The sequence below is a fragment of the Carassius auratus genome, unplaced genomic scaffold (assembly GCF_003368295.1).
Source record: "Carassius auratus strain Wakin unplaced genomic scaffold, ASM336829v1 scaf_tig00005954, whole genome shotgun sequence".
NCBI classification, from domain to species: Eukaryota; Metazoa; Chordata; class Actinopteri; order Cypriniformes; family Cyprinidae; genus Carassius; species Carassius auratus.
This window is the reverse complement of record NW_020523716.1, coordinates 296,674-324,565: the sequence shown is the minus strand read 5'-3', so window position 1 is coordinate 324,565 and position 27,892 is coordinate 296,674. Positions and strand designations below refer to the sequence as shown.

The 27,892-nt window shown below is 38.9% G+C and overlaps 1 protein-coding gene and 1 long non-coding RNA gene across 2 annotated transcripts; one reads left to right on the top strand and one right to left on the bottom strand.

Annotated features, from left to right (window-relative positions):
* Positions 1 to 12,573: 12,573 nt before the first annotated feature.
* Positions 12,574 to 13,120, bottom strand: LOC113071107 (uncharacterized). The gene is made up of 3 exons (XR_003280042.1): positions 13,057 to 13,120; positions 12,755 to 12,862; positions 12,574 to 12,656 (listed from the first exon to the last, which is right to left on the bottom strand). It is a non-coding gene; the product is annotated as an uncharacterized LOC113071107 (long non-coding RNA).
* Positions 13,121 to 14,066: 946 nt separating this feature from the next.
* On the top strand, positions 14,067 to 15,595 carry LOC113071095 (uncharacterized). Its single transcript, XM_026244460.1, has 4 exons — positions 14,067 to 14,160; positions 14,433 to 14,585; positions 14,828 to 14,911; positions 15,258 to 15,595. The coding sequence occupies exons 1-4, from the start codon at positions 14,067 to 14,069 to the stop codon at positions 15,581 to 15,583; spliced, it is 657 nt and encodes a 218-aa protein (XP_026100245.1). The 3' UTR covers positions 15,584 to 15,595.
* The last annotated feature ends 12,297 nt before the right edge of the window (positions 15,596 to 27,892 follow it).

Below are 27,892 nucleotides of genomic sequence, written 5' to 3'. Positions count from 1 at the left end.
GGGGACAATCCTGTCATCCTACCTGTATCACTCCCCCAACTAAAGTTCCCAAGGTCATTTCTCCTGGGAAGAAGTCATCCCTACCGGCCCAGTCCACATCAGTGGAAAGCCCCGACTCTGAGGCTGATCATGTCATCCCTCCGGAATATCGGGCGTTCCAGGATGTGTTCAGTAAGCGGTTGGCAACGAAACTTCCACCTCATAGGCCATGGGACTGCGCCATCGACCTCCTGCCTGGAGCAACCCTTCCTAAAGGACGAGTCTATCCACTGTCCATCACGGAGCAGAAGGCCATGGAGGACTACATACAGGAAGCACTCGCTCAGGAGTTCATCCGACCATCTACTTCCCCTGCCGCTTCCAGCTTTTTCTTCGTGGCCAAGAAGGACGGAGGCTTGAGGCCGTGTATCGACTATCGCCACCTCAACTCTCAAACCATCAAATTCAGCTATCCTCTTCCCCTGGTCCCAGCAGCATTAGAACAACTACGCGGAGCCAAGATCTTCACAAAACTGGACTTGAGGAGCGCCTACAACTTAATCCGCATCCGGAAGGGGGACGAGTGGAAGACTGCTTTCATTACCCCTTCCGGACACTACGAATACCGGGTCATGCCGTATGGGTTATCCAACAGTCCATCCGTCTTCCAAAATTACATGAATGAAGTCTTCAGAGAATACCTTAACCAGTTCGTAATTGTCTACATCGACGACATCCTCATCTACTCCACATCCAAGGAGGAACACATCCAACATGTCACGCTCGTACTCCGAAAACTCCGGGAATACCACCTCTACCTCAAATTGGAAAAATGTGAGTTCCACACGCCCTCAGTCCAGTTCCTGGGATACATCATCGACCCACAAGGCGTGAAGATGGACCAGGGGAAGGTGGACGCCATTACACACTGGCCTCAACCTGGTTACATTAAAGACCTCCAACGCTTCCTGGGCTTTGCCAACTTCTATAGAAGATTCATCCAAGATAACAGTTTACTCAGCTCCCCTCTAACTTCTCTCCTCTGGAACCGGCCCAAGTCTCTGTCCTGGAACCCCGAAGCCACAGAAGCCTTCCACCGACTCAAGCGGGCCTTCAAGACTGCTCCGATCCTGGTCCACCCTGACCCTAAGCAACAGTTCATTGTGGAAGTGGACGCCTCATCAACCGGAGTCGGAGCAGTCCTATCCCAGCGGCAGGGGGATCCTCCAAGACTCCATCCATGCGCCTTCTTCTCGAAGAAGCTATCCCCGGCGGAGCAAAATTATGACATCGGTAACCGTGAACTACTGGCCATCAAGCTGGCTCTGGAAGAATGGCGTCATTGGCTGGAGGGAGCCCAGTTCCCTTTCGAGGTAGTAACAGACCACCGGAACCTGGAATACCTCCGTGAAGCTAAAAGACTGAATCATCGCCAAGCCAGATGGGCCCTGTTCTTCACGAGATTCAACTTCAAGGTCACTTACCGTCCTGGCTCTCAAAACAATAGAGCCGATGCCCTCTCCCGTCTTCATCAAGCAGATCCTGAACCCGAATCTCCGGAACCAATCCTCCCTCCAGCCATGATTGTAAGTCCCATCCAATGGAACATTGATCATCTGATTGAACAAGAAAACCTTCAACACCCAGCTCCGCCGGGAGGTCCAGGAGGGAAACTCTTCGTCCCCCCTCAACATCGGATTACCCTCCTGGACTTAGCTCATACCTCTCTGGGATCTGGACATCCAGGCAGGAGGCGGACCCTCTCGCTCCTTCAACAACGTTACTGGTGGTCATCGATGGCTCTGGATACCGTCCGCTACCTCAAGGGATGCTCCGTCTGCGCCATAGCAGACACCCCTAGAAGACTCCCGGAGGGTAAACTGGTGCCTCTGCCCATTCCTGAACGTCCCTGGACCCATATAGGTATAGATTTCATGACTGACCTCCCTCTTTCTCAAGGCTACACCTGTGTGCTGGTAGTGGTTGACAGGTTCTCAAAGTCATGTAAACTCATCCCTCTCAAAGGGCTTCCCACTGCATTTGAAGCGGCAGAGGCACTGTTCCACAATGTATTCCGCCACTTTGGCATTCCTGAGGACATCGTCTCCGACCGGGGTCCCCAGTTCATCTCCAGAGTCTGGTCCGCTTTCTTCCGTCTTCTAGGGGTGTCCGTCAGCCTCTCTTCCGGATACCACCCACAGACCAACGGCCAGACGGAGCGTAAGATACAGGAGCTTGGGAGGTTCCTGAGGATATACTGCCACCGTAACCAGGACTGTTGGAGCCAGTACCTACCCTGGGCTGAATACGCTCAGAACTCCCTCCAGCAATCCACCACCGGGCTCACCCCCTTCCAATGTGTCCTCGGATACCAGCCTCCGCTCTTCCCATGGTCAGGTAAGCCCTCGGAGGTCCCAGCGGTAGATCACTGGTTCCGACAGAGCGAGAGGGTCTGGGACTCGGCTCACGTGCATCTCCAGCGGGCAGTGCGGAGGCATAAGGAGCAAGCGGACGCTCGTCGAAGACCTACATCGCAATACCAACCTGGACAGCGAGTCTGGCTCTCGACGAGGGATATCCGCCTCCGGCTGCCCTGCCGTAAGCTGAGTCCCCGATACATCGGACCATTCACCATTGAACGGCAACTGAATGAAGTGACCTATCGACTCCAGCTACCTGCACAGTACCGCATCTCACCCTCATTCCATGTCTCACTCCTCAAACCCTTCACTGAACCCTTGTCTCCTCCATCCACAGAGCCTGGTGATGATGCCGTACCTCCTCCTCCAGCCATCGAAGAAGACAACGACATCTTCCGGGTTAGAGCTATCCTTGACTCTCGACGACGGGGTCCACAATTGGAGTACCTGGTAGACTGGGAGAATTACGGCCCGGAGGAGCGTTGCTGGGTTAATCGCAACGACATCCTGGACCCCAGCCTTCTCACTGACTTTCACCGAGACCATCCAGACCGCCCCGCTCCCCGTGGCCGAGGTAGACCCCGTCGTCGTACAAGATCCCAGCCGTCAGGAGCCGCCCGTGGAGGAGGGGGTACTGTCACAACCACACCTGCTACACTCCCAGGATCGGACACTTACGCCACACCCACTCGTCCCCAATCACCTGAATTCTAAACACCTGTGCATCATCACCAGCACCACATATAAAGCCACCAGTCACCATCACTCAGTGTCTGGTCTTGCACCGATCTCCTCACTTACCTGAACGACATTAACCTACCTACCTGATCTGCCTTCCCCTCTTCATCCTCATCGGAACTTCTCCTACCATCGTCTTCGTCTGAGTCACCGTCTGCACCACCACTCACCTGAAGGAAAGTTGTGTTATTTCTGTGTCCTCCACGTGTCAAGATTCACCTGTGTCTGAAACCTCTGATTCACATTAAATACTGTTTCACTGAATCCTCTGTGTCCTCGTCTGTGTCTGACAATGGACGCTAAACATGTTACCATAGTAAACATGGTAAAATATGACCGCTTGAAGAAATCAGACGTCAGCTTCTTATTCTTTATCACAATCGTGTATTTATTTAGTAACGTATATTATCTGTCACAAGCCTCGTCTCCAGAGTTTATCTTACGTTGCCTATCATAAAAGAAAATAATAATGTTTTTTGTTTGGGAGCTTGATAAAAATAGAGATATTAACATTCATTCTAAATGTGACGGCTACTGTGGCTAATAAAAAGAATCAGACTCGACTGAATAAGCAGGCTATTTTCATGAGCGTTAAAAATAAATAAATAAAATAGAAATAAGTGTATTTATGTGTGATTAATTTTGAGTCCTGATAAATTAAATCAATATAATCAATGTATCACTTATTCTATAGTTAAAACATCGATGCTTTTGAATTTGAATATATAACAAAGCATGCAAACAAACGGCCGCTTTATCATGTTTGCTTTGTGATCGTGCATGTTCCAGTGACTTATTTCTTAGATTTCTGATAACTTCTCTTTGATGGTGAAATTTTGCAGCCATGCAGCCAGCCCATCAGTGTACAGCCTCAACACCTCTGGTCCATCACCCTTCAGAGGTCATACACCCAGCCCATCAGCGTACAGCCTCAACACCTCTGGTCCATCACCTGGTGGAGGCCATACACCCAGCCCATCACCGTACAGCCTCAACACCTCTGGTCCATCACCTTTCAGAGGTCATACACCCAGCCCATCAGCGTACAGCCTCAACACCTCTGGTCCATCACCCTTCAGAGGTCATAGACCTAGCCCATCAGCGTACAGCCTCAACACCTCTGGTCCATCACCTGGTGGAGGCCATACACCTAGTCCATCACTGTATGACCTCAACACCTCTGGTCCATCACCCTTCAGAGGTCATACACCCAGCCCATCAGTGTACAGCCTCAACACCTCTGGTCCATCACCCTTCAGAGGTCATACACCCAGCCCATCACTGTACAGCCTCAACACCTCTGGTCCATCACCTGGTGGAGGTCATACACCTAGTCCATCACTGTATGACCTCAACACCTCTGGTCCATCACCTGGTGGAGGCCATACACCCAGCCCATCACCATACAGCCTGAACACCTCTGGTCCATCACCCTTCAGAGGTCATACACCCAGCCCATCACTGTACAGCCTCAACACCTCTGGTCCATCACCTGGTGGAGGCCATACACCTAGTCCATCACTGTATGACCTCAACACCTCTGGTCCATCAAATGGTGGAGGCTATACACCCAGCCCATCAACGTACAGCCTCAACACCTCTGGTCCATCACCCTTCAGAGGTCATACACCCAGCCCATCACCGTACAGCCTTAACACCTCTGGTCCATCACCTGGTGGAGGCCATACACCCAGCCCATCACCGTACAGCCTCAACACCTCTGGTCCATCACCTGGTGGAGGCCATACACCCAGCCCATCACCGTACAGCCTCAACACCTCTGGTCCATCACCTGGCAGAGGCCATGCAGCCAGCAAGCAAGAAAATACATGGACACCATGTCAGGATTGTAAGGGGGAGTTTGAAAGAATTCTACAGGAAAAGAGAAGGATCGATGAAGTCATCTCGAGAATAGGCAAGTAATTTCTAATTGCTAATTCATTTGTGATGTAATTGTTCTGTACCTATATTAGTGATTGGCCCTTGAACACATAACACTGTTTAAACTATCCTAAAAAAAGGCAGAAAAGTGGGTTGTTGCGTTAAAAAGTATAAATGGTATGGGATGGTTTATATACTAATCTTATTTATTGCACATAATCCTTGATATTGTTAGCAAATTAGAAATAACACTTAACAATTAAATTATAGCAATAATATATTGTAGTATGAACATAATTTAACAGGACAACAATTCATTATATTAATCATTATTGTGATAGTTTAATGAAAGTGCGTAAATGGGCTAAAGGTGATCAAATTAATCTGAACTGGTACAATGAAGTAAAATCCATTTTCACTCCTTTTTCCTCAATATGAATATAAATTAAGTGCAGCAGTATTCGTTTTCAGTTCTTGTTTCATCTTCTTGGGCGGGCCACCCAAGTAAAGCCTTTGTAGGGGACACACTAGTTAATGGTGGGCTACTTAAGTCTTGGGACATATTAAAACATGCCTATATGTTTGGCCTTACATAGGCATTCTTCAGGCCATGTAGAAAAACATGACACCACACGAACAAGCTACTGTATATGCATCTATTGGTCCCATAAGTGCAATAACCATCAGCTGTGGAAAAGGGGAATACTCAGGTATACATCATTGGAAGATAGATGTTTAGAATTAACACAGGACATCAGCTGTAATCAATATAATCAAGGCTTGACAAAAAATGACAAGAAAAAAAATGAAATGGAAATGTTTTCTTGTGACAAGAATTAAGATTTTTTTTTTGTATTATGGTTTGTTTGTCAAGCCTTGGTTTTATTAATGATCTCTCAAGTGTTCATTCTATATACCTCCCACAGACTTATTCCAAAGTGTCTCTCTCTAAATATTTTTTTTTTCTTGTGGTGTTGTAGCCTATGCAAGGTTATCTAGGCATGTTTTAATTATATTCAAAAATAAACTTGCCTGCCATTAAAGCTCTTTAACCATTTTAAAGAGTAGCTTGGTATTTTCTCACTCTTGTATTGTTTGTACTATTTTTCCCTTTCAGATCCAGGCCAGGTCAGAGAGCTTCAGACTCTCTGTGACTTAATTGGAGAGAGATTTTGTGGCAGCCCAGCTTCACCATCAGGCCAGCAGGAGCTGTTTCCTGGGAGCGGCATATTCATCTCATCATTCCGCATGGCTGCCATGAATCACGCATCAAAACCAAATTGCATGCGTCTGTTTCATGCACTTTTTGATCATTTCTTCACTGTTGAGGAGTGTCAAAATGCAGTGCCCTTTGGTCGCCCTGGCAACAACCCCTCAGGAAACGGAGGAAAGCAGGTCGTTGACCGTAAAAAAAGTTGACGGAATCCTAAGTTTTTTTCAAAATTAGGCTCTGTGTGTTTTTAGGCCAGGGTAGTGGGAATGATTATATCCAATCATGACAGTGTAGCAATGATTGATGCAAAGTCTGCGAAACTATTTCTGGCAGATAACTCAAGCTGCACCCATGCTGATCAGCTGATCAGTCACATGCCCTCCTCGTCCAAATAGGGCGGTCTATTTAACCCCCCCCCCAGCTTACCTTCTCATCCCTGGCTATGCTTCTGCTGCCGTTGCTACTTCCTGCTCTGCTGCCTTGCTGCTGCATACATCTTGCTGCTGCTGTAACCCTTTAGCCCTCCAGGATTTTGCGAGCTTTTGTTGTGACTGTTGCGGGCTAAAATGCCTAATATTGCGGCAGGTTTTCTAAAAAGTTGTGATGAAAGTTGCAATTTTTTTTATAGGTTAAAACTGCAAAGGTAGATTTTTACCTAAAGTGCTCATATTATGCTTTTTGTATTTTTCACTTTCCTTTACTGTGATATACAGGTGCTGGTCATATAATTAGAATATCATCAAAAATTTGATTTATATCAGTAACTCCATTCAAAAAGTGAAACTTGTATAATGTATACATTCATTCCACACAGACTGATATATATCAAGTGTTTTATTTATTTTAATTTTGATGATTATAACTGACAACTAATGAATTCTCCGCGTATATTTAGTTGTGGCAAAGTGTTTTTTAATTGTCGATTTCTGTTTATGTTTGACAACTATATTGCACATCTTTCAAAACAGTTTACCCCCGCTTTCGTAAAGAGCACCTGGGGGGTATTGCACAAAACTAGGATAAGGGATTAAGCTGGGATTTTCCAGTTATCCTGGATGAATTTAGTCTTGACTTGTTTTCACAAAAGCAGAGGCACCTTAGTTACTATGGAGATTTATTCTGTGCAGCTAGCCTGCTCCAGACCAGGCTAACAGCCAGGATTTATTAATCCTGGGGCCTTTTCTGTTCACTCAGCAGTAGTTTTATCTTATTGTTATCAACATGTATTAAAATACAATAGGTGCATAACTGATGTTCAGTTAAGCACTATTACTATTTAAAGTTGTGACCAAGCCAAGATGCACATACTAGACTTGATCAAGCCTCACTTTTTCAGTTATCCTGGATTTGTTAAATTCTAATTTTGTGCTATAGCCCCCTGGATACTGTTTTTCACTGCCTTTTTAAATGGTAACACTTCACAATAAGGTTCCATTAGTTAACATTAGTTAATGCATTAGTTAACATGAACTAACCATGAATGACACCTCTGTTCAGCATTAGTTAATATTTGTTAACGTTAACTCACACATGTACTAATGCATCAATTCACATTAACAGCACGGTTAGTTAACATTAGTTAATGCATTAGTTAACATGAACTAACTATGAACGACACGTCTGTTCCGCATTAGTTAATATTTGTTAACGTTAACTCACACATGTACTAATGCATCAATTCACATTAACAGCACGGTTAGTTAACATTAGTTAATGCATTAGTTAACATGAACTAACCATGAACGACACCTCTGTTCAACATTAATTAACATTTGTTAACGTTAACTCACACATGTACTAATGCATCAATTCACATTAACAGCACGGTTAGTTAACATTAGTTAATGCATTAGTTAACATGAACTAACCATGAACGACACCTCTGTTCAGCATTAGTTAACATTTGTTAACGTTAACTCACACATGTACTAATGCATCAATTCACATTAACAGCACGGTTAGTTAACATTAGTTAATGCATTAGTTAACATGAACTAACCATGAATGACACCTCTGTTCAGCATTAGTTAATATTTGTTAACGTTAACTCACACATGTACTAATGCATCAATTCACATTAACAGCACGGTTAGTTAACATTAGTTAATGCATTAGTTAACATGAACTAACCATGAATGACACCTCTGTTCTGCATTAGTTAATATTTGTTAACGTTAACTCACACATGTACTAATGCATCAATTCACATTAACAGCACGGTTAGTTAACATTAGTTAATGCATTAGTTAACATGAACTAACCATGAATGACACCTCTGTTCCGCATTAGTTAATATTTGTTAACGTTAACTCACACATGTAGCCACACATGCATCAATTCACATAAATAAGGCATTGATTTGTTGGTAAACATAATTCTACAGCGGAAAAATGTTGTTCATGTTAATACGCACTTTACTATCATTACTTGCATTCAAATAAGCATTTATTAATGGATTGAGTGAACCTTATTGAAAAGTGTTCACTATTTCAACATTAACTGATGTGTTACTAACATTTGTAGACTCTTTATTGACATGACTTACCATTAATAAAGCATTTATTGATGGAATTTATGAACCTTATTGTAAAGTGTTCACTATTTCAACATGAACTGATGTGTTACTAACATTTGTAGACTCTTTATTGACATGACTTACCATTAATAAAGCATTTACTGATGGAATTTATGAACCTTATTGTAAAGTGTACATTATTTCAACATTAACTTATGGATTACTAATATTTGTAGACTCATTATTGACATGACTTACCATTATTAAAGCATGTCTTAATGGAATTTATGAACCTTATTGTAACATGATGTACTAACATTTGTAGATTTGATACAAAGTAGTGATTATTGATTTTACTGGACCTTAAATGAGTGAAAGTCACACATCACTTGCATTTTCAAAACCTTTACTACATTACATAACAATGGTATCAATTAACAATGTATACATATTACAAATTAATAAAAAGACAATTGGAAATTCATTTGTACAACTGTAGTGTGTGAAGCAAGAAAAATAATCTGCAGCAGAATTACAAAATGTACAAAATAAGAAATATGTATACTGTTTGTATCAATGAATGGGACTATGGAAGAGGTGTTTCAAAAGAGTAAAAATAAGGATGATCTGGGAGTAAGCCAGCATGGTCAAGTTAGGCTGGAGAAATAATGGGCTTCGGGAGTTATCAGCTTTGTGTTTTAAAGGTGATATTTTCGATGAATATCCTTCAACAGTCTTACAAGAGGACCTCAAGAGAATTTGTGCCGATTTCCAAGCCAGTAAGTCCACTCTATCAGTTTTAGATGTTGTTTTAGTAGGTCCTCTGTCCTATTTCCTCTAAGACGCCATATTTTTCCTTTGTAAGTTAACCATGCTCTTTCCAGATTTTGTGTATGGCTGCCTGTTATCGGATCTACAAAACACTGATTATGCTTCACAGGAAAACGGTTATAGCCAAGATCGGTTAGTACCCCTCTGTAAGCACGCCATTCATCACTAAGTATGGAACTTCCAGGATGCACATGTCGTACAATATGTGGGATAAGATGGTTCCGGGACCTTCGATGAACGAGTTTCAGAATAGGCTTGCTATTTCTTGGTGCAACCCCCAGCATCCCAAAGACCCACTTTCTTCTACGCCAAGTCTTTGCGAACCTTCCACGTCCATACTGAAAAACAAGTATACAACTATACAATATTTAAAAATACAAAGCTTCCAAATGTATAGAATGCCTCATTTCCACTGAGCCGTACGGCACAGTACAGTTCAGTACGGTACTCACTTTTTGTAGTTTCGATTGTCAGAAGATGTGAATGATACCCTAATTCTGAACCGAACCATACCGTACCACTTTTTTGAGACCCTTTCATTGGGGTACCTAGCACAGTAGTCCGGTACTAAAGGGTGGAGTTAGCAGAACGTTGATTTGTTGACAGATAATCAACACTTGCGCCTGCTATAAGAGGAATGATAACACAACAGGAGCCATTTTTAATACAGTTGAAACACAATACCATTTCTTATTGTGACAAGCAGAAGGACAGCCGAGAAGCAAGAACAAGATCTGCTATACTGTATGCACTCCATTGTTATTTTCTGTGTTGTTTTCTACTTTACAATAATTATATTGTTCGTTTCTTTCAGGCATACACCGCGCCAATCAAGTAAGGGTTGGCCCACTGTTGGCAGTGGAAATGCAAGCCGGATCAGGGTTTACCATGACGAATCGTACTGTACTATACTGTACCGCTCGGTGGAAACAAGGCATACATCATTCAAAACAATGCAATCCTTCTATACATTCTAACACTCATCGGCCTAACAATCAATCTAACACTCTTTGAACTTAACACTTAAAACTCTTGGTAACACTTTACTTGAAGGGGTGTGCATAAGACTGAGATGACACCATCATAATCATGACATAACACATGTCATGAATATGAAGGAGGTTTTATGTAGCCTGACTACATCAGACTTCCTACTTCCGCTCAATTTCATTTCGCTTCTGTACTCAGTCTGATACAGCGTCAGAGCTTTCTGTTTGCCACCGGTCTGAAAACAGCCGGGTCAATCAACGAGCAGAGGGCGGGCTGAGAGCCGTGACGTAGATGCTAAGCGCCGAGTTTTAAATTGTAGGTTAGAGAAATCGAAAACCGAAACGACCGCGGAAATGGGAAACGAGACACGGGATGCAATTCGCTCTGTTATGGAGAACATTCAACTCTTTTTCAAACTGAAGCCAGAACAAGAAGAGTGTTTAACAACAGGTTTAAAGTGGAAGTTCAACCATAGATTTGAGTTCGATGCATGATGTCTGTGCTTCGATGCGGCTGTACAGGCGCATAACATACGTCATAACTAAACGTATCTGATTGGCTTACGGGTAACCAATGATTTTAAACTTCAGACAAGCCCCCCCTAGCCAGAGAGAAAACACTTCTCTATTATGCCATTCCAGACTCTGTCTACGAAGCAAAGTGAAGTAGCAGAGTCTGGTATTACCAGGCTAGGTTTTATGCATGTTTATGACAAATGTCATTAAGTGTCATTCACTCAATTATGACATTTTTAATGCAAACATTACATTGTTTGAGATGTCTTTGTTATGACAACTTGACTTTACTAAGACAACACAACCTGTCATAAATGTGTCATAAACATGACATAGCAGATTCATTATCAAACACTAAGCTTTATGGGTTAACATTTCATTAAACTGTCATGTGGTTGGTTTTGACATTGGCTGTCATGAAGCCATTATAACATTTTAATGACAAATTAAATTTGTACCACTGTAGTTGAGGTCAAGAAAAACATTCATGACACAGTTATAATGGCCTCATGACAGCCATTGTCAAAACCAATCACATGACAGTTTAATGTAATGTTAACCCATGAAGCTAGTGGTTTCTTAAAGGGATAGTTCGCCCAAAAATGAAAATTCTGTTCTCATTTACTCACCCTCAAGTTGTTTCAAACCTGTATGAGTTTCTTTTTTCTGCTGAACACAAAAGAAGATATTTTGAAAAATGTCGGTAACCAAACAGTTGATGGACCCCATTGACTTCCATAGTATTTTTTTTCCTACTATGGAAGTCAATGGGGTCCATCAACTGTTTGGTTACCGACATTTTTCAAAATATCTTCTTTTGAGTTCAGCAGAAAAAAAAAAAAAATCATACATGTTTTAAACAACTTGAGGGTGAGTAAATGATGACAGAATTTTCATTTTTTGGCAAACTATCCCTTTAAGTTTGATAGTTAATCTGCTATGTCATGTTTATGACATATTTATGACAATTTATGTTGTCTTGGTAATGTCAAGTTGTAATGACAAAGACACTGACAGGTTATGATGTATTGGTTTATGTCAAGTTGTCATAACAAAGACATCTCAAACAATGTCATATTTGCATTAAAAATGTCATAATTGAGCGAATGACACTTAATGACAGTTGTCATAAACATGCATAAGACCTCCTTCACATTTATGACATCTGTCATGATTATGATGGTGTCATGTCAGTGTTATGCACACCCCTTCAAGTAAAGTGTTACCAAACTGGGTATTTTTTGTTTAGCCAAATTGCAAATGTTGCCAAATGTACAAAGTACATAATGTAAAACACAATTTCATTAACATAACTAAGGTTATTAATCTAAAATAAAGATACATTTTATGGTAATATTTAAATTACCTTTCGCTTGTGACGGAAGTTGCTCTCATCAATCATAACAAACTCCCTGGGTTGTCCTATCACTTGGCCCTTCCTTCTGGCATACAACTTCATAGATTCTTTACAAATAGCTCAAACTTTTTTGACCATGCTGCTGAGTGTACGTGAGCTTCCAGCAATGCCATCTTCAATCATGTCGATTTGTCTCAACTGAAGGCCTTGAGCAAACCTTTGTTAAAAAAAAATGACAAAACTTTAGTGTTCATATTTCTGTTCAACTATTTTCAAAATTAGACTAAAACTTCAATTAAAATGTTTTAAACATACCGATATATGAACTTCATCCATGAGAATAAATTACACTTTGACTTGGCAAAAAGTGATCCATACCTCACTGACTTGAACCTTCCCTTATGTCTGTTTCGTGTACAGGACCTTTAAACATGTTATAAAAGATTCTAGTGAGCGTCATATTTGTTTAAATAAATTTGTTCCTAAAACCATAGCTCACATTTAAAATTGTCCAGCTATGTCTGGACAATAACATTATGAATTATTAAAAAGATAATTTAATCAAGCAAGCTCTGGTCAAACAATTATTTTAAATTAATAATAATAATAATACTTACCAAACATAGTTGTCTGCTTTGTTGGGTTTATGAGTCAGCTTCATTTTATGTTGGCATAAATTGCACTTAATTTTATCTTTAAGCAATTTTTTTTTTCTGGAGCCATTTAATCAACTTAAATTTCTTCCTCTTTGTTTGACGTCCTTCAATCATTGACAGCAATTTTCGATTTAATGACGGAGCCATGTCACCTTATAAATACATAAACAATTATTTAAAAGAGTATATTTAAAATAATAATAATAATAATTAATACCTTAATATTTAGTATTCATGCAACAGATGGTTTAGACATAGGCCTGCTCAACACACAAAACAAATACATTGACTGAAAACAATGTAAATATTATCTGATTAACTATGGTAAGGTTTTATGCATTTTTGCATTTCATGAATAAAGATGAATATACAGTATATTATAATTCTAATATATAGAATTATTTATTTAATAAAATAGTTAAAGAATAAATATATCAGAAAAACAATTATAGTGTTGTGCTATATAGGCTACATTTCATGTTAGAGCTGAAGAAAGAAACATACATTTATGTAACATTTATCATTTACAATTCTTAGATTTACATAATTAAAAGCTGTAATCAAATCTTACATGATGTGTCACTGGATTGTACGTGATGTTCGCCGTTGCATCTGTTAATTTGCGAGGGAGTTGAGCGGGCTTTTCGGCTTTTCATCAGGAAGTAGCGTTCCTTCCGGAAGTACAAATCCCGAGAGATTTTTAGCAATACATTTTTAAATCAAAACAAGACAAACGTATTATTCACTTTCAAATTGTTAAATGCTGTTATTTTATCGAAGCCATCAGTCATTGTTATTTCAGCTTCGTTAAAAAGAAGCTTAATTTCTGCAGTTCATTTAAAGAAAAACTACCATACCCACAATCCTTCAGCACTTTGTGGCAAAAAATAAATAAATAAATAAATAGAGCGGCCAGCGGTTATCCAGCGGAGACTGATAAACAGGTGTGGAATGCCAAAGCAAGTTTGATGATGGAGAGTGGACTGACAGATGACAATTTAAACTATCAGACCAGAGGGAGACAGAAGAAAAAACTGTCTCGGGATGAACGCACAGAAAAATCCGGTAAATGATGCACGTTTATTAACTAGCTAACTTTAGATAGCTACTATTTAAGTTTTACAAATGAAACCATCAAGAAAACGGTTGATCCAGGCTTGAATAGTAGAAATAACTGAGAAAACGAAACGATTTTTACTTACAATTTTTAACTAAGTAAACCTTAAGAGTCCCTCCAACCCCCCTCTCCCTCCCTCTGTGTGTGTAACGTTAACATAATCAGGATGATTTTGTTGTTAAATAGCCTATTGTTATCATTTATTTATTTTTCTTTATAGATAAACCCACTGAAGCAGCGCCCACTGTGTCTATAGCTTTGGCTAAAGCCAAGGCAGAGACTGACACCTGGAAGGTGAAATGTCAGTATCTGCAGGAGAAAATAGAAGATTTAACAAAAGATCGAGATTTCCTTAGACAACAGCTGTCAGAAGGTAAAGTTTTTGTGAAAGTTTTGTGTTGTTTTAGTATTAAAATCTCTCTTTAAATACATAAAATGTGGTAAATCTGGTAAACCCACGTATTAAACTGAACTAAGATAGATGTAACAGGCAGTGGTGATGTTGATATGGACTTTTTTTGTCATTTGGAGTGAAGTTAACATGTAACCTATAGTCACAAATGCAGGCATACAGAATATGACATTTAACTGTTTTTTTTTCTTCCCCGATTAAAGCCATCAAAATGGACAACAACATTCCTGACAGAATTAAAGATAAGCCTGCAGACATCCCCAAAAGAATGAAAATCGATTCAGAAAGTGACTCCACTGATTCTGACTCTTCTGAGTCTTCTGACTCAGAGTCATCTGGCTCAGACTCTTCGAGGGAGAAGAAGAAAAGAAAGAAGAAGGGAAAGAAAGCAAAGAAAAGAGTGAAAAAACAGAAAAAAAAACAAGCAAATGAGTAAATTCTGTCAAAGGGGTAGGTTGTGCAAATTGAAATAATTTAATAAATGTTTTTTTAATATATCAGGAATGGAAAACTTGTGTTTTGTAATCTGTGTTGTGTAGTTTACCATTAAACACATGAATGGAATGGGTTCCTAAAATGTGATCTCTAGAAACATAACAATTGCCGAAATTTCCTCTTTTTTTACTGTCTTAGTTACTGATCCATGGCAGATGGTAAAGCGGTACAAATCAGTCCTGGAGTTTTTCAAAAGAGGAAGCAACATGGCAGAAGCTTTCCGGAAGTATGGTGTACACAATCGTACACAATTCCGGAACACAATCGTGCAGAGTGCAGCTATTGCTGAACTGGCGATTGCAGCACCAGAGAAATATGCAGAAATCAATGAAAAACAGGAAAAGGGAGAGAAATTATCAAACATAACCCAGAAATGTCAAGACGCAATCATGGCCGATGAGAACATTGCAAACATAATACAAACAATGAAAACGGATGGGAAGTTGCTTCCAATAAGAAAATAGTAAATTTTCATGTTATAAAAAAATCGCAAAAAAAAAAAGAACCATATACGTGTTTTCCATGTTTATTACAATAACATATTTTGCCTTGTTTAGGCCTGAATTGATAGGGCAGCACATTTTGTTTTGTCCTTAAAAATTTTGTTTTGTATGTTTTGTTCTGGCAAAGATTGCCAATGTTGACCAGTTCTGATAATGTAATAAAGAGGTCTTTTCTCAACATCCTGAAAATGTTAATAATGAATGGCTTTCACACATTTAAGGTCCGATAAATTAAATATTGACTGTTTACGTACCTACAAATATTACTAACACATCAGTTAATGCTGAAATAGTGTACATGATAAGGTTTATAAATACCATCAATAAATGCTTTATTAATGGTAAGTCATGTAAATAAAGAGTCTACAAATGTTAGTAACACATCAGTTAATGTTCAAATAGTGAACACTTTACAATAAGGTTCATAAATTCCATCAATAAATGCTTTATTAATGGTAAGTCGTGTCAATAAAGAGTCTACAAGTTAGTAACACATCAGTTAATGTTGAAATAGTGAACACTTTACAATAAGGTTCATAAATTCCATCAATAAATGCTTTATTAATGGTAAGTCATGTCAATAAAGAGTCTACAAATGTTAGTAACACATCAGTTAATGTTGAAATAGTGAACACTTTACAATAAGGTTCATAAATTCCATCAATAAATGCTTTATTAATGGTAAGTCATGTCAATAAAGAGTCTACGAATGTTAGTAACCCATCCGTTAATGTTCAAATATTGAACACTTTACAATAAGGTTCATAAATTCCATCAATAAATGCTTTATTAATGGTAAGTCTTGTCAATAAAGAGTCTACAAATGTTAGTAACACATCAGTTAATGTTGAAATAGTTAACACTTTACAATAAGGTTCATAAATTCCATCAATAAATGCTTTATTAATGGTAAGTCATGTCAATAAAGAGTCTACAAATGTTAGTAACACATCAGTTAAGGTTGAAATAGTGAACACTTTACAATAAGGTTCACTCAAGCCATTAATAAATGCTTATTTGAATGCAAGTAATGATAGTAAAGTGCATATAAACATGAACAACATTTTTCCGCTGTAGAATTATGTTTACCAACAAATCAATGCCTTATTTATGTGAATTGATGCATTAGTAGGCTACATGTGTGAGTTAACGTTAACAAATATTAACTAATGCGGAACAGAGGTGTCATTCATGGTTAGTTCATGTTAACTAATGCATTAACTAATGTTAACTAACCCTGCTGTTAATGTGAATTGATGCATTAGTACATGTGTGAGTTAACGTTAACAAATATTAAATAATGCTGAACAGAGGTTTCGTTCATGGTTAGTTCATGTTAACTAATGTTAACTAACCGTGCTGTTAATGTGAATTGATGCATTAGTACATGTGTGAGTTAACGTTAACAAATATTAACTAATGCGGAACAGAGGTGTCATTCATGGTTAGTTCATGTTAACTAATGCATTAACTAATGTTAACTAACTGTGCTGTTAATGTGAATTGATGCATTAGAACATGTGTGAGTTAACGTTAACAAATATTAACTAATGCGGAACAGAGGTGTCGTTCATGGTTAGTTCATGTTAACTAATGCATTAACTAATGTTAACTAACCGTGCTGTTAATGTGAATTGATGCATTAGAACATGTGTGAGTTAACGTTAACAAATATTAACTAATGCTGAACAGAGGTGTCGTTCATGGTTAGTTCATGTTAACTAATGCATTAACTAATGTTAACTAACCGTGCTGTTAATGTGAATTGATGCATTAGTACATGTGTGAGTTAACGTTAACAAATATTAACTAATGCGGAACAGACGTGTCGTTCATAGTTAGTTCATGTTAACTAATGCATTAACTAATGTTAAGTAACCGTGCTGTTAATGTGAATTGATGCATTAGTACATGTGTGAGTTAACGTTAACAAATATTAACTAATGCTGAACAGAGGTGTCGTTCATAGTTAGTTCATGTTAACTAATGCATTAACTAATGTTAACTAACCGTGCTGTTAATGTGAATTGATGCATTAGTACATGTGTGAGTTAACGTTAACAAATATTAACTAATGCGGACCAGACATGTCGTTCATAGTTAGTTCATGTTAACTAATGCATTAACTAATGTTAACTAACCGTGCTGTTAATGTGAATTGATGCATTAGTACATGTGTGAGTTAACGTTAACAAATATTAACTAATGCTGAACAGAGGTGTCATTCATGGTTAGTTCATGTTAACTAATGCATTAACTAATGTTAACTAACCGTGCTGTTAATGTGAATTGATGCATTAGTACATGTGTGAGTTAACGTTAACAAATATTAACTAATGCAGAACAGAGGTGTCATTCATGGTTAGTTCATGTTAACTAATGCATTAACTAATGTTAACTAATGGAACCTTATTGTAAAGTGTTACCTGTTATGGTATTTTGTAGGCAAATGTGAGACATTGGTAGCACACATACATGTCTGCGGAGTTTTCTGAACAAATCAAGGAAGTGAGTTTGCTGATATATGACAACGCCCTTTGCAGGAGAACGCAATGATTGGTCAAACGTTGTGGTGATTGGTCCAAATTGCAAATCGCACCGAATTCACAGGGATTTGTTGAATTTGCGTCAATAGTTGCGATTGCGACATCGCGAAATCCTGGAGGGATTGATTAGGTTTTGCAAACCCACCTCCTCCCCAGCATCCACCTTTGAGCTCTGTCTTCATGATCCCCTGCAGGGGGTCTGCTTCATTCCCTGTAATGTCTTGCAAAGCAGATCATTCAGGGAACATATTACTGAGTCAGAGCCTGATGCCAAACCTGCTGCATCCATGCTCAAGGATGCTGTGCTTCAGCATGCAATGCTTATAAATTATTTGTTCTAATTTCAGAGTTGTCTGACTTCTGTCAGAATAGAAGTTTAAAACCAGAAATGAAGTTTGATCCAGTATCACTTTATAGCACCTTTAAGGATAACACAGTTGTTTTATTTATATTCATGATTGGCCAAAAAATCTTACTTGCTGATTTGCAATTCTCTGAACTGAAATGGACGTCTCACAGTGTTATTTCCTTTTAACCTGAAGTGCAGTTGTATATGGTCTATGTGGTAATTTTTTTTTGTCAAATTACTCATGACAGATTTTAATGCTCTTGTCTTACAGCTTATGTCCTGAGATGTGCAACTCTACCGGACTGGGAACCAATTGAGGAGGCCAAGCTCAAGAAAGCCTTTGTGAACAAATGTAGGGCCAGAGCAGGCTCCAAGGAGTAGGCCACTGATATAGCCTGTCCTATGTGGACCGCTATCTCTCTCTCTCCACCCATTCTTTTATTTTTCTTATTCATTTTCATGGTAATTGTTTATATAGTTAGTAGTAGTAGGCAACGGGACCGCCAGACCGGTAATGACCATGGCAAATTCACATACGGTAGTCTACTGCCGGCAACGGCACCGATCGGGTCAGAATGAACACCATCAACAACAACAACTCCTATTGGCTGCTCCCATTCACCTCCGGTTCAACCTCGGAGTTGGTACATTCCCTTTCTTGTTGTTGATATTTGTCAATTTGTCTTGCTGTTTGTAAAAGTGTGTTCTTGGTAATTTGTTTTCTGAAATTTTAATTTGTTTCAGGACTTGTAAATGTGTTATGGTAATGTAATTTGTTTTATGATATCTAAAAATGTTTTCTAAAATTTAAATTGGTTTCAAGCTCTGTAAAAGTGTTTCAGATTTTGTAATGTTAGTTTGCACCTCCAGGCCACCGTACTTTTCATGTGTGTGTGAGCCAAACATTATTGTTCCATGTGCTAGTCAGTGTTTTATTTTTACAGTCTGGAAGTGATGTACATTTCGTGCACTTTGAATTACCATTGTGTACGAAATGTGCTATATAAATAAACTTGCCTTGCCTTACTGTACTAGTGATGTCCCCACACTCTAGCACCTACATCTGAGGAGTGGGCTGAGTTGGTACAAGTGTGCCTTACTATAGTTAGCATTCTAACCAAACCCTGTAATCTTTTCATGTTGGTTTGCACCTCCAGGCCACCATACTTTTCATGTGTGAGCCTAACATTGTTGTTCCACGTATCCCACGTTCCACTTGCTGGTCGGTGTTTTTGTCTTGAAGTGTTGTACTGGTGTTACACAAATACAGTTTTCAACTTTTCAATATTGAGTATTGTTTTTACAGTTATTTCTAATTAATAAAGATAATTAATCTTTAAATTGCATTCTCAGTTTGTTCTTGTATTTCTCAAATACACCTCAGATATCATTCTCATATATAGCTTCAGTAAGATATTAAAGAGAAATAATCAAGAGATGGGAGAGACGTTGGACACACAATAATAAGATCTCTTTTAAGGCTCATAATTCTCAGATTTGTCTCATTAAAATCTCGGATTCATCTCATGTTATTCTCTTTAATTCTCTTTCAAATAACCAAGACATAATTGAGATCAGGGGTATACAATTATGAGATCTCCACTGTTTATCCCACTTCTCAAGTATTGTTCAAATGGTTTTCTCAATTTAACCTCCTTTGTCTTACTGGTGTCTTGTCTCTTTTTAGCTTATGTCTTGCTCCTAAGGGACCCTTAGGAGAAGCAACTCAGAAACAAATGATCACAGAATGATATGAATATGAGAAGCTCAAATTGATCTCAAGAGATGAGATTGAACAACAGATGAGCAACACATTTTTCCTATGGGAAAGCATAAAGTGTATCACATATAGTCTTACAAGAGAGAAAAACAAACATTCACAATTAATTACCCAATAACAGCATCTTTTCTCATTTTTCACTTATGTGAACCTTTCACAGAGTAACACATAAAATAGTTAACTCACCAAGACCACGGATGAGATCGACTGTTTTAATCTCTTGTAGTTCAAACAAACTCAGTTTCCACTCTTGTCTTTCACTCCTAAACTTCATGAAATCGATTTTCGATCGAAAACGTCTTTTGCGTCTTTATGAAACGCTTAATTAATGGATAACACCGTATGCATGAAACGAGGCCTCCTCTCTGCAATCGAAATACAAAAACGACTCAACAGTCTCTTATTTTTATCAATTTTGCTTCTAGTCTCTATTCAGCGTCTTTAAATGAATGTCACTCTGGTTTTAATCAAATATTGCTACTTGATTAATCAAATTTTTACATTTCAACATTCTCACCCGTGATTGGTCAATTCTTATAAATACAATATGCTCTTATTGGCCATTTCAGAGCTCATGAATATAACTACTCCCAGCTCATCTGAGTGTTGGTAACCTGGGTTACATATAGGCTCTACAGTCAATGTTTTCAAACCCTGTGTTGCTAACATACCTTTACTGTGAAATGAAGGTCTAGCCTACTGGTGGGTTTAGTTGAATTTGAGTAATAGGATATGCAACCATTTACAACTGGAGATAGTTATTTGTGCTCGCCAAAATCATAGAAATTATCATTACAAGACACTTACAGTATCTCCTGTAATCCAAGACAGATTTTCTTCGAGTTGTTAGACTTTAAAGCATTTATTTTAACAAATGACATGGAAAACATAATTCATTTCATCCACATATCCTTATGCAAAATGCACAACAACAATTTAGCTTAAACCGTGAGAATCAAGCAAACCTCACGGCCGTCAGCGCCTTAAAGTGACAGCCACTGAATTCGACTTGCACATCACCAATGCAGTAATGACATGAAAGAGTAGTCTATATAGTTTAAACTTTATAAATAGTAATAGTTTAGCTCACAGGTCAGATGTGGCCTTTGAATAAGCTTTAATTTTGTGTAATTAATTGTAAATAATACATTCTTTGTTGTGCATTGTGCCATTTCATGTTTGTTTAATTTCAATTTCTAATAATAATGTAAGTAATAATTACTAATAATGTAAATGGAAAAAAAAGTATTTAATTGGTGTTTATGTAGCCAGGGGTTGGTTGGACTGTTCTGAAGGAAATCCAGAATATCCAACAGTTCTTCGTTAGCAAGAAAAGCAAACCTGATGAAGACAGTGAACTGATCAGAGCAGCTGACGTTAGCAGTACCAGCAGTGGTTCAGATAATGTTAGCGAGTCAGATCAGGATGATGACAGGCAGCTTCACCTGATGACCTGGGTATGTAAAATCTAGAATTAAATGTTATGGTATCATTGATGTAATAGGCTATGTATTTGGAAAACAGCATTTTTATTTAGCCTACACAAAACAAAAATGTTTAGGCATCTAAGTGAAATCATGTGAAATCATTCTAAATGCTATTTCAGATTCAGACAAGGGTGCTGGAGACACTTCAGATCCTTATAAGGGTATGACATCTCAGTTATATCTGATTGAATTGCACTTGTTTTAGTTAATACAACAAAATGTATTTTACATTTAAATTTAGGTCCATCATCATCATCTTGTCTGACTGGTTGTCCACGTGCAGCTACAAACCCAACCCCTGGACCTCATGGTGTGTACTGTATGTTTTATCCTGGTTAAAATATATATAGAAAAAACATGTTTGTATGATTTGCTGAATTACTTCTGTTCTTTCCAGAAATCTCCCAATCAAGGGCAGCAGATCCAACTCAACCTGTGCTGAGGATGTTTCCCAAGACCACACAAGGCCAGAAAAGAAGGGCATTCAACCCGCAGTGGTACAGCAAGTATTCTTGGTTAGAGTACTCTGTTAGCAAAGATTCAGCTTACTGTTATGCATGTAGACATTTCTCACTCCCTTCAGCGTCAGAATCAGTATTTACGTCCCAGGCAGGTTTTTCACATTGGAAGAAAGCGCTGTATAAAGATGGAGGCCTTACATTGCATGACCGGACTGACAGTCACGTGAATGCAGTGTTTGCTTGGTGAGAATATAAGAATCGTATGCTGTCTGATTCTGGGTTAATGGATTTAATTGATCAAGAGTACAAAAGAAAAGTTGAGGAGATCAGGAGATACATAAAAACAATTGCAGAGGTTCTGTTGTTAACAGCAACTCAGAAGCAGGCTCAGAGGGGCCACCGGGAGTCAGAGGACTGTGACAATAGGGGGAATTTCATAGAAACTCTAACTGTGATTGCTAATCATGATGCACTTATAAGTGAGAAAATGAGGGAAAAGGGGAATGCAAAGTACACATCTGGAACCATACAGAATGAAATTCTGGGGTGTCTTGCAAACATGGTGAGGGATGACATCGTAAAGGAGGTGAAGGAGAGTGAGGTTTTCTCAGTAATTGCAGATGAAAGCAAAGACCTCCAGAAAAAGGAGCAGCTGTCGTTGGTAGTGAGGTATTACTACAGTGGGGCTATACATGAAAGTTTCCTTGATTTTCAGCATGCTCAGGATTTGGATGCTAAGGGACTTCGTGATAAAATCATACAATGCCTTGAAAAACATGGGCTCAATTACAAGGAGAACCTGATTGGTCAAGGCTATGATGGAGCAGCTGTGATGAGTGGGAAACACTCGGGTGTGGCAGCCAGAATTCGGGCAGAGGCTAAACAGGCATTTTATGTCCACTGTAATGCCCACTGCCTGAATCTAGTCTTAGTGGACACAGTGAAGTCAGTGGCAGAGGTAGATGTTTCTTCACCCTCCTCCAAAGACTCTATGTGTATATGACCGGGTCCTATGTACATCAAAAATGGATGGAGGTTCAAAAAGATATGTATGGTGGCCAATGCAGAGAGTTGCAAAAACTGAGTGATACACGATGGGCGTGTAAAGTGGTGGCTTGCAGGAACTTATTGGACAGATTACCAGCCGTCCTGCATGTTCTTGAGCTGATCAGTTCAGAGGACAATGGGGACAGATCTGCTGATGCTCAAGGTTTATTAGCACAGACTGACCTTACATTCATAGCCTTACTGACAACTTTCCAAAAACTCCTTGGAACCACAAATCGCCTCTCTGACCTGCTACAGGCCCCCTCACTTGACTTAGCCATAGCAGCTGATTTGATTGAATCACTTCATGCTACATTTCAGGAGTACAGGAACGAGACATTTGCACATGATTTGTGGCAAGAAATATCTGATACAGCCAAGCTGTGTAATGTAGCAGTTGAAAATGTCACAAAAAAGAGAGAACAGAGAGTGAGCTCAAAACTGGGTGGGTCTCATATAACTTGTACTATAGGCCTACGCAGGGGTGATGAGGACAAAAACTCATTCAGGCAAAGGTTACTGTACCCAATCCTAGATTGCATCATGAGTGAGATGGACAGAAGGTTTTCAAAGTCAAACTGTGTACTCATGAATGGGATACAGGCACTGAACCCTCAAAGCTGTACATTCCTAGACAAGGGTCAAGTCTTACAATTAGGTTATTTGTATGGCAGTGATCAAGAGGACTTGACCCATGAGCTGCATCAGGCCAGAAGGGTTGTAAAGAGAAAGATGGACAGTGGGGCAGTACAATTGGGAAGTGTTACAGACTTCACTGTATTTTTGGAACCCTATAAAGAGGTGTTCCCTGACCTCTTTAGGCTTTGCAAGGTTGCCACAGCTATCCCAGTGAGTACTGCAGGCTGTGAACGGAGCTTCTCAGCCCTGAAGCTAATAAAGACACACTTGCGGAGAACCCTGGTTGATGGTAGGCTTAGCCTCTTAGGTGTGTTAAGTATTGAATCCAGGAGAGCAAAAGCTTTAAATATGGATGACTTTATCAAGGTTTTCACCAGCTCACACAAAAATCTGCGTTTTAAATCAGTTGTTTTAACACCAATATATAGATGGGCAAACAAATTGTAATTCATTGTTCCATGAATAAATAGTATTTAGCTGAGAACTTGGATTTTGGATGTTAACAGTTATAGAAATAGATGGCCAAAGATATTATGTTTGAGTTGTTATTGTGTAAGGTCCAGGCACTCGGCCCAAGGAAGGTATCCGGTGCTGGATGAAGGTTTCCTGCGTGTTCTGTCTTTACGCGCGTAAAGTTATTCAGTTTAGGTTCAACTCAAATCTGACTCCATTTTATCATTTAATCTGACTCCATTTTAGTATGATCCTGAATTTAGGTTGAAATGCAAATAGGTTGTATGCCTTTTTAATTAATATTCTTCTGACATTTGATTATTCAAATATAGTTAACTCTATTTTTATATTTACTTGTTCATTCGGGTGCTCGTGTTGCTAACAAGGATTCTACGTAATCTACTAGTCAATAATTACAGAGTAAAACAGAATAGAATCAAAATGTAACAATTTATTAACAGTCAGGTAGATATGTATTTTGCCAATTACATATCCAATTGAAACACATCAAATCATATCAATACAAAACATCAAATTCTCAAAGATGAATCTACAAGTAAAATATGCATACCTGACCTTAGAAAATACATAGTATGAAGTGAAGAGACACACAACACACTACGGGCTTTCTGGCTACAGAAATCGCCCTGATCCTTTTGCTGCAATCCTTTAAATACCTCAGACCAAGACAAACATCCCCCGAGATGGAGAGAGGAACTGACCATTGGAATTTGCATTACCTCAGGTCCCAAGCCTGGGTGGTTTTCCAACTCAATGGGAATAGAGGGTAATTTACATGGAGGACCCTAGGAAAGGACACTCCCATCACAGTAATCAAGATATCTCTTGACTCTTCAGATCTGTATTATCTTCTAATCTACTTTTGTGAGAGTGAGACCATTGTACCATTTGCACTGAGACATTTCCAATGATACTAGACATGAGTGTTAGTTCACTTGCATTGACATTTTCATGTAATCATTTTGAGCAGACTGAGTAGAAGGAAGAATGGGTGAAGGGATTTAAAATGAAACAAATGGCCGGAAGGGGAGGAGGTCTCCTGCTCCTCCACTCTGTGGGGTGTCTCGAAGATGCCGTGTATGTTTGTATTGTCTCTTTCTCAGGAGATCAAAGTATCTCAGGTTCTTTCGTCCTTGCAGTTGTGAAAAACAAAGTCTTGAAGGTATATTTTTATGTTTGAGACGTTTGTTTATTTATATTTGATTTTACTCAAATAAAAATAAATTTAATGTAAGAGTAAGGCTTTTGTCCTTCAATTTATGAGTATGGTGTTCGGTGCATGATTTTATGATGCCACCCTTGAATTAATCAGTGCTCCACTAAGGCCACCCCTGTTAAAAAAGTCTAGAATCTCCACTGATCTCATCTGAGAAAATGAGTTGAGACGTCAGCAGTTGATCCCAGAATTATAGATCAGGCCACTTTTGTCAATCACCACTTATTCCACCTTCCTTGTAACAAATACAACAGAATAAACCAATTCATTAATTGAATATTTCTCCATTTCATTTCCACATCTTCCAAACACAATGAATTTTAAAAATTGAAATTACACTGAACAAATTATTAAACGAACTGAAATATTCTTTTGCATATTGAACAAATTATGACCATATTAACTTTGTCTTAATGTTCATGTCAGCTGTAATAGTGCAATTAATACTATGATATATATATATATATATATATATATATATATATATATATATATGCTGTCACTCAACCTCTCCAGAATCTATACAGGTGAGATTTGTTGAAAGAAGAGAATTGTCTATTTGAAGGCTGTTTTTTTTTTTACTTGGACTACTTGCCAATATTATAAGTAATTAAACATTAATACAGCCTATATTAATGTTTGTATTAAAACATTAATGCAATATTAACTGTTAAACATTAATACAGCTGTATTAACAGCCTGTTTGTTGTTGCCGTGTGTACTGCGTTTGAGCTCCCTCACCATATTCTTTTTATAGACTTTTTTTAATCTTAAAAATCTATTTTATACACTGTTATTTTCATTTCTACACTGTAAACCCTGATAAGTTCACAAAACTCAAAAAATATTTTGTAACAGATTACACAAAAACATTTAAGTGATGTTTTTAAATGTTTTAAGTTTACATAAACTTAAAAAATTTAATTCCAGTTGCCTTAAATTATCTCAGAGTTATCTTAAACAATTATATTTCTGAACTTATAATTAGGGAGTCATTCACTCATAATTTTATCTATTTTTCAACTCCTATAATGTGGCAAATACACTCAAAATTAGGCTTTTGCTGTCCATCCTCAGTCTAACCACAGGCTCTACTCTTCACCACAACGGTAACACTACAAATCCAACATAACATAAACCTTTGTAAAATCTAATATAACACAACATTTATGTATTAACTTATGTCCCTCTATGTTAATATTGTGTAAAAACACACAAAATAACACTTAATTTCTAAATTTATTTTCCTTGTTTTCTGATGCAAAGCATGCTGGGAACTAGAAAACACAATCATTTTAAGTTCACCTCACTAAAACAAATTTTTGAGTTAACAGAACTTATTTAAATTAAGTCCAATGAACTTTCGTTATTATTTGAGTGCAATTAACTAATTTCATTTGATTAATTTCACTGTTCGGTTTTACAGTGTATAATGTGTGAATATATCCATCGTATTCTACAACAAAAACTAGTCTTATTTTGATCTCCCAGGTCCGCTATTAGCTTATAGCCTGGTTACCGGTTGCTGCTAACCACGCTTGCATTGCTAATAATCTATTCACACACATTACCATTGCTTCACTCACTGTTACTTGCTTTAATGGTGGATGTATGTCTACCTTTGATTGCAGGTGAGGACAAGTTCAAGCTGCTTTCGGTGAATCTCGAGCTGGAGGCTGTGGAGAAGCAGATTCGGGACCTGGAGGTGAGGCAGACCCAGCCGAGAGAGCAAAGAGCCATGCTGGAAACCTCCCGGGCGGATGCTCACAAGTCCGAGGTAAGTATACAGCGTGCTGTTAACAGTCCCACCACGTCTACTCCGTGTGTTTCTCTGCACAGGCCAAGTGCACCCAAGACACGATCTTCCCAGATGTCCTTCACTCCGGCACTGGGACACCACGGACCCTGGGTGCATCCAGAGCGGAGGACTCAAACCAGGCCCCGGGTGACGGCTTCTCTCCCTCTGGTCTTCAAGATCTCCACCTGCTTTGCTTCTCTCCGTGAGATGGAATGCGACGCTGTGATCGTGTGGTCATGCTTCACGCCGGGGTTAACGACACCACGCTGCAGCAGCGGAGAGGCTGAAGAGGGACTTCAGGAGCCTGATCGAGACGGTTCGCAGCATGACGCCCGCGGCTATGATCATGGTGTCAGGATCACTGCCCAGGTATTGACGAGGACATGAAAGGTTTAGTAGACTTGTTGCTTTAAATTAATGGTTGTTGTCATGGTGTAAAGAACATAAACTGCTATTTGTTAATAATTGGAATC

Coding starts and splice junctions, on each gene's coding strand:
- LOC113071095 (XM_026244460.1), top strand. CDS start 14,067: ATGGAGAGTGGACTGACAGATGACAATTTAAACTATCAGACCAGAGGG. Junction 14,161..14,432: donor TGAACGCACAGAAAAATCCG/GTAAATGATGCA, acceptor TTTTCTTTATAG/ATAAACCCACTGAAGCAGCG. Junction 14,912..15,257: donor AATGAAAATCGATTCAGAAA/GTGACTCCACTG, acceptor TTACTGTCTTAG/TTACTGATCCATGGCAGATG.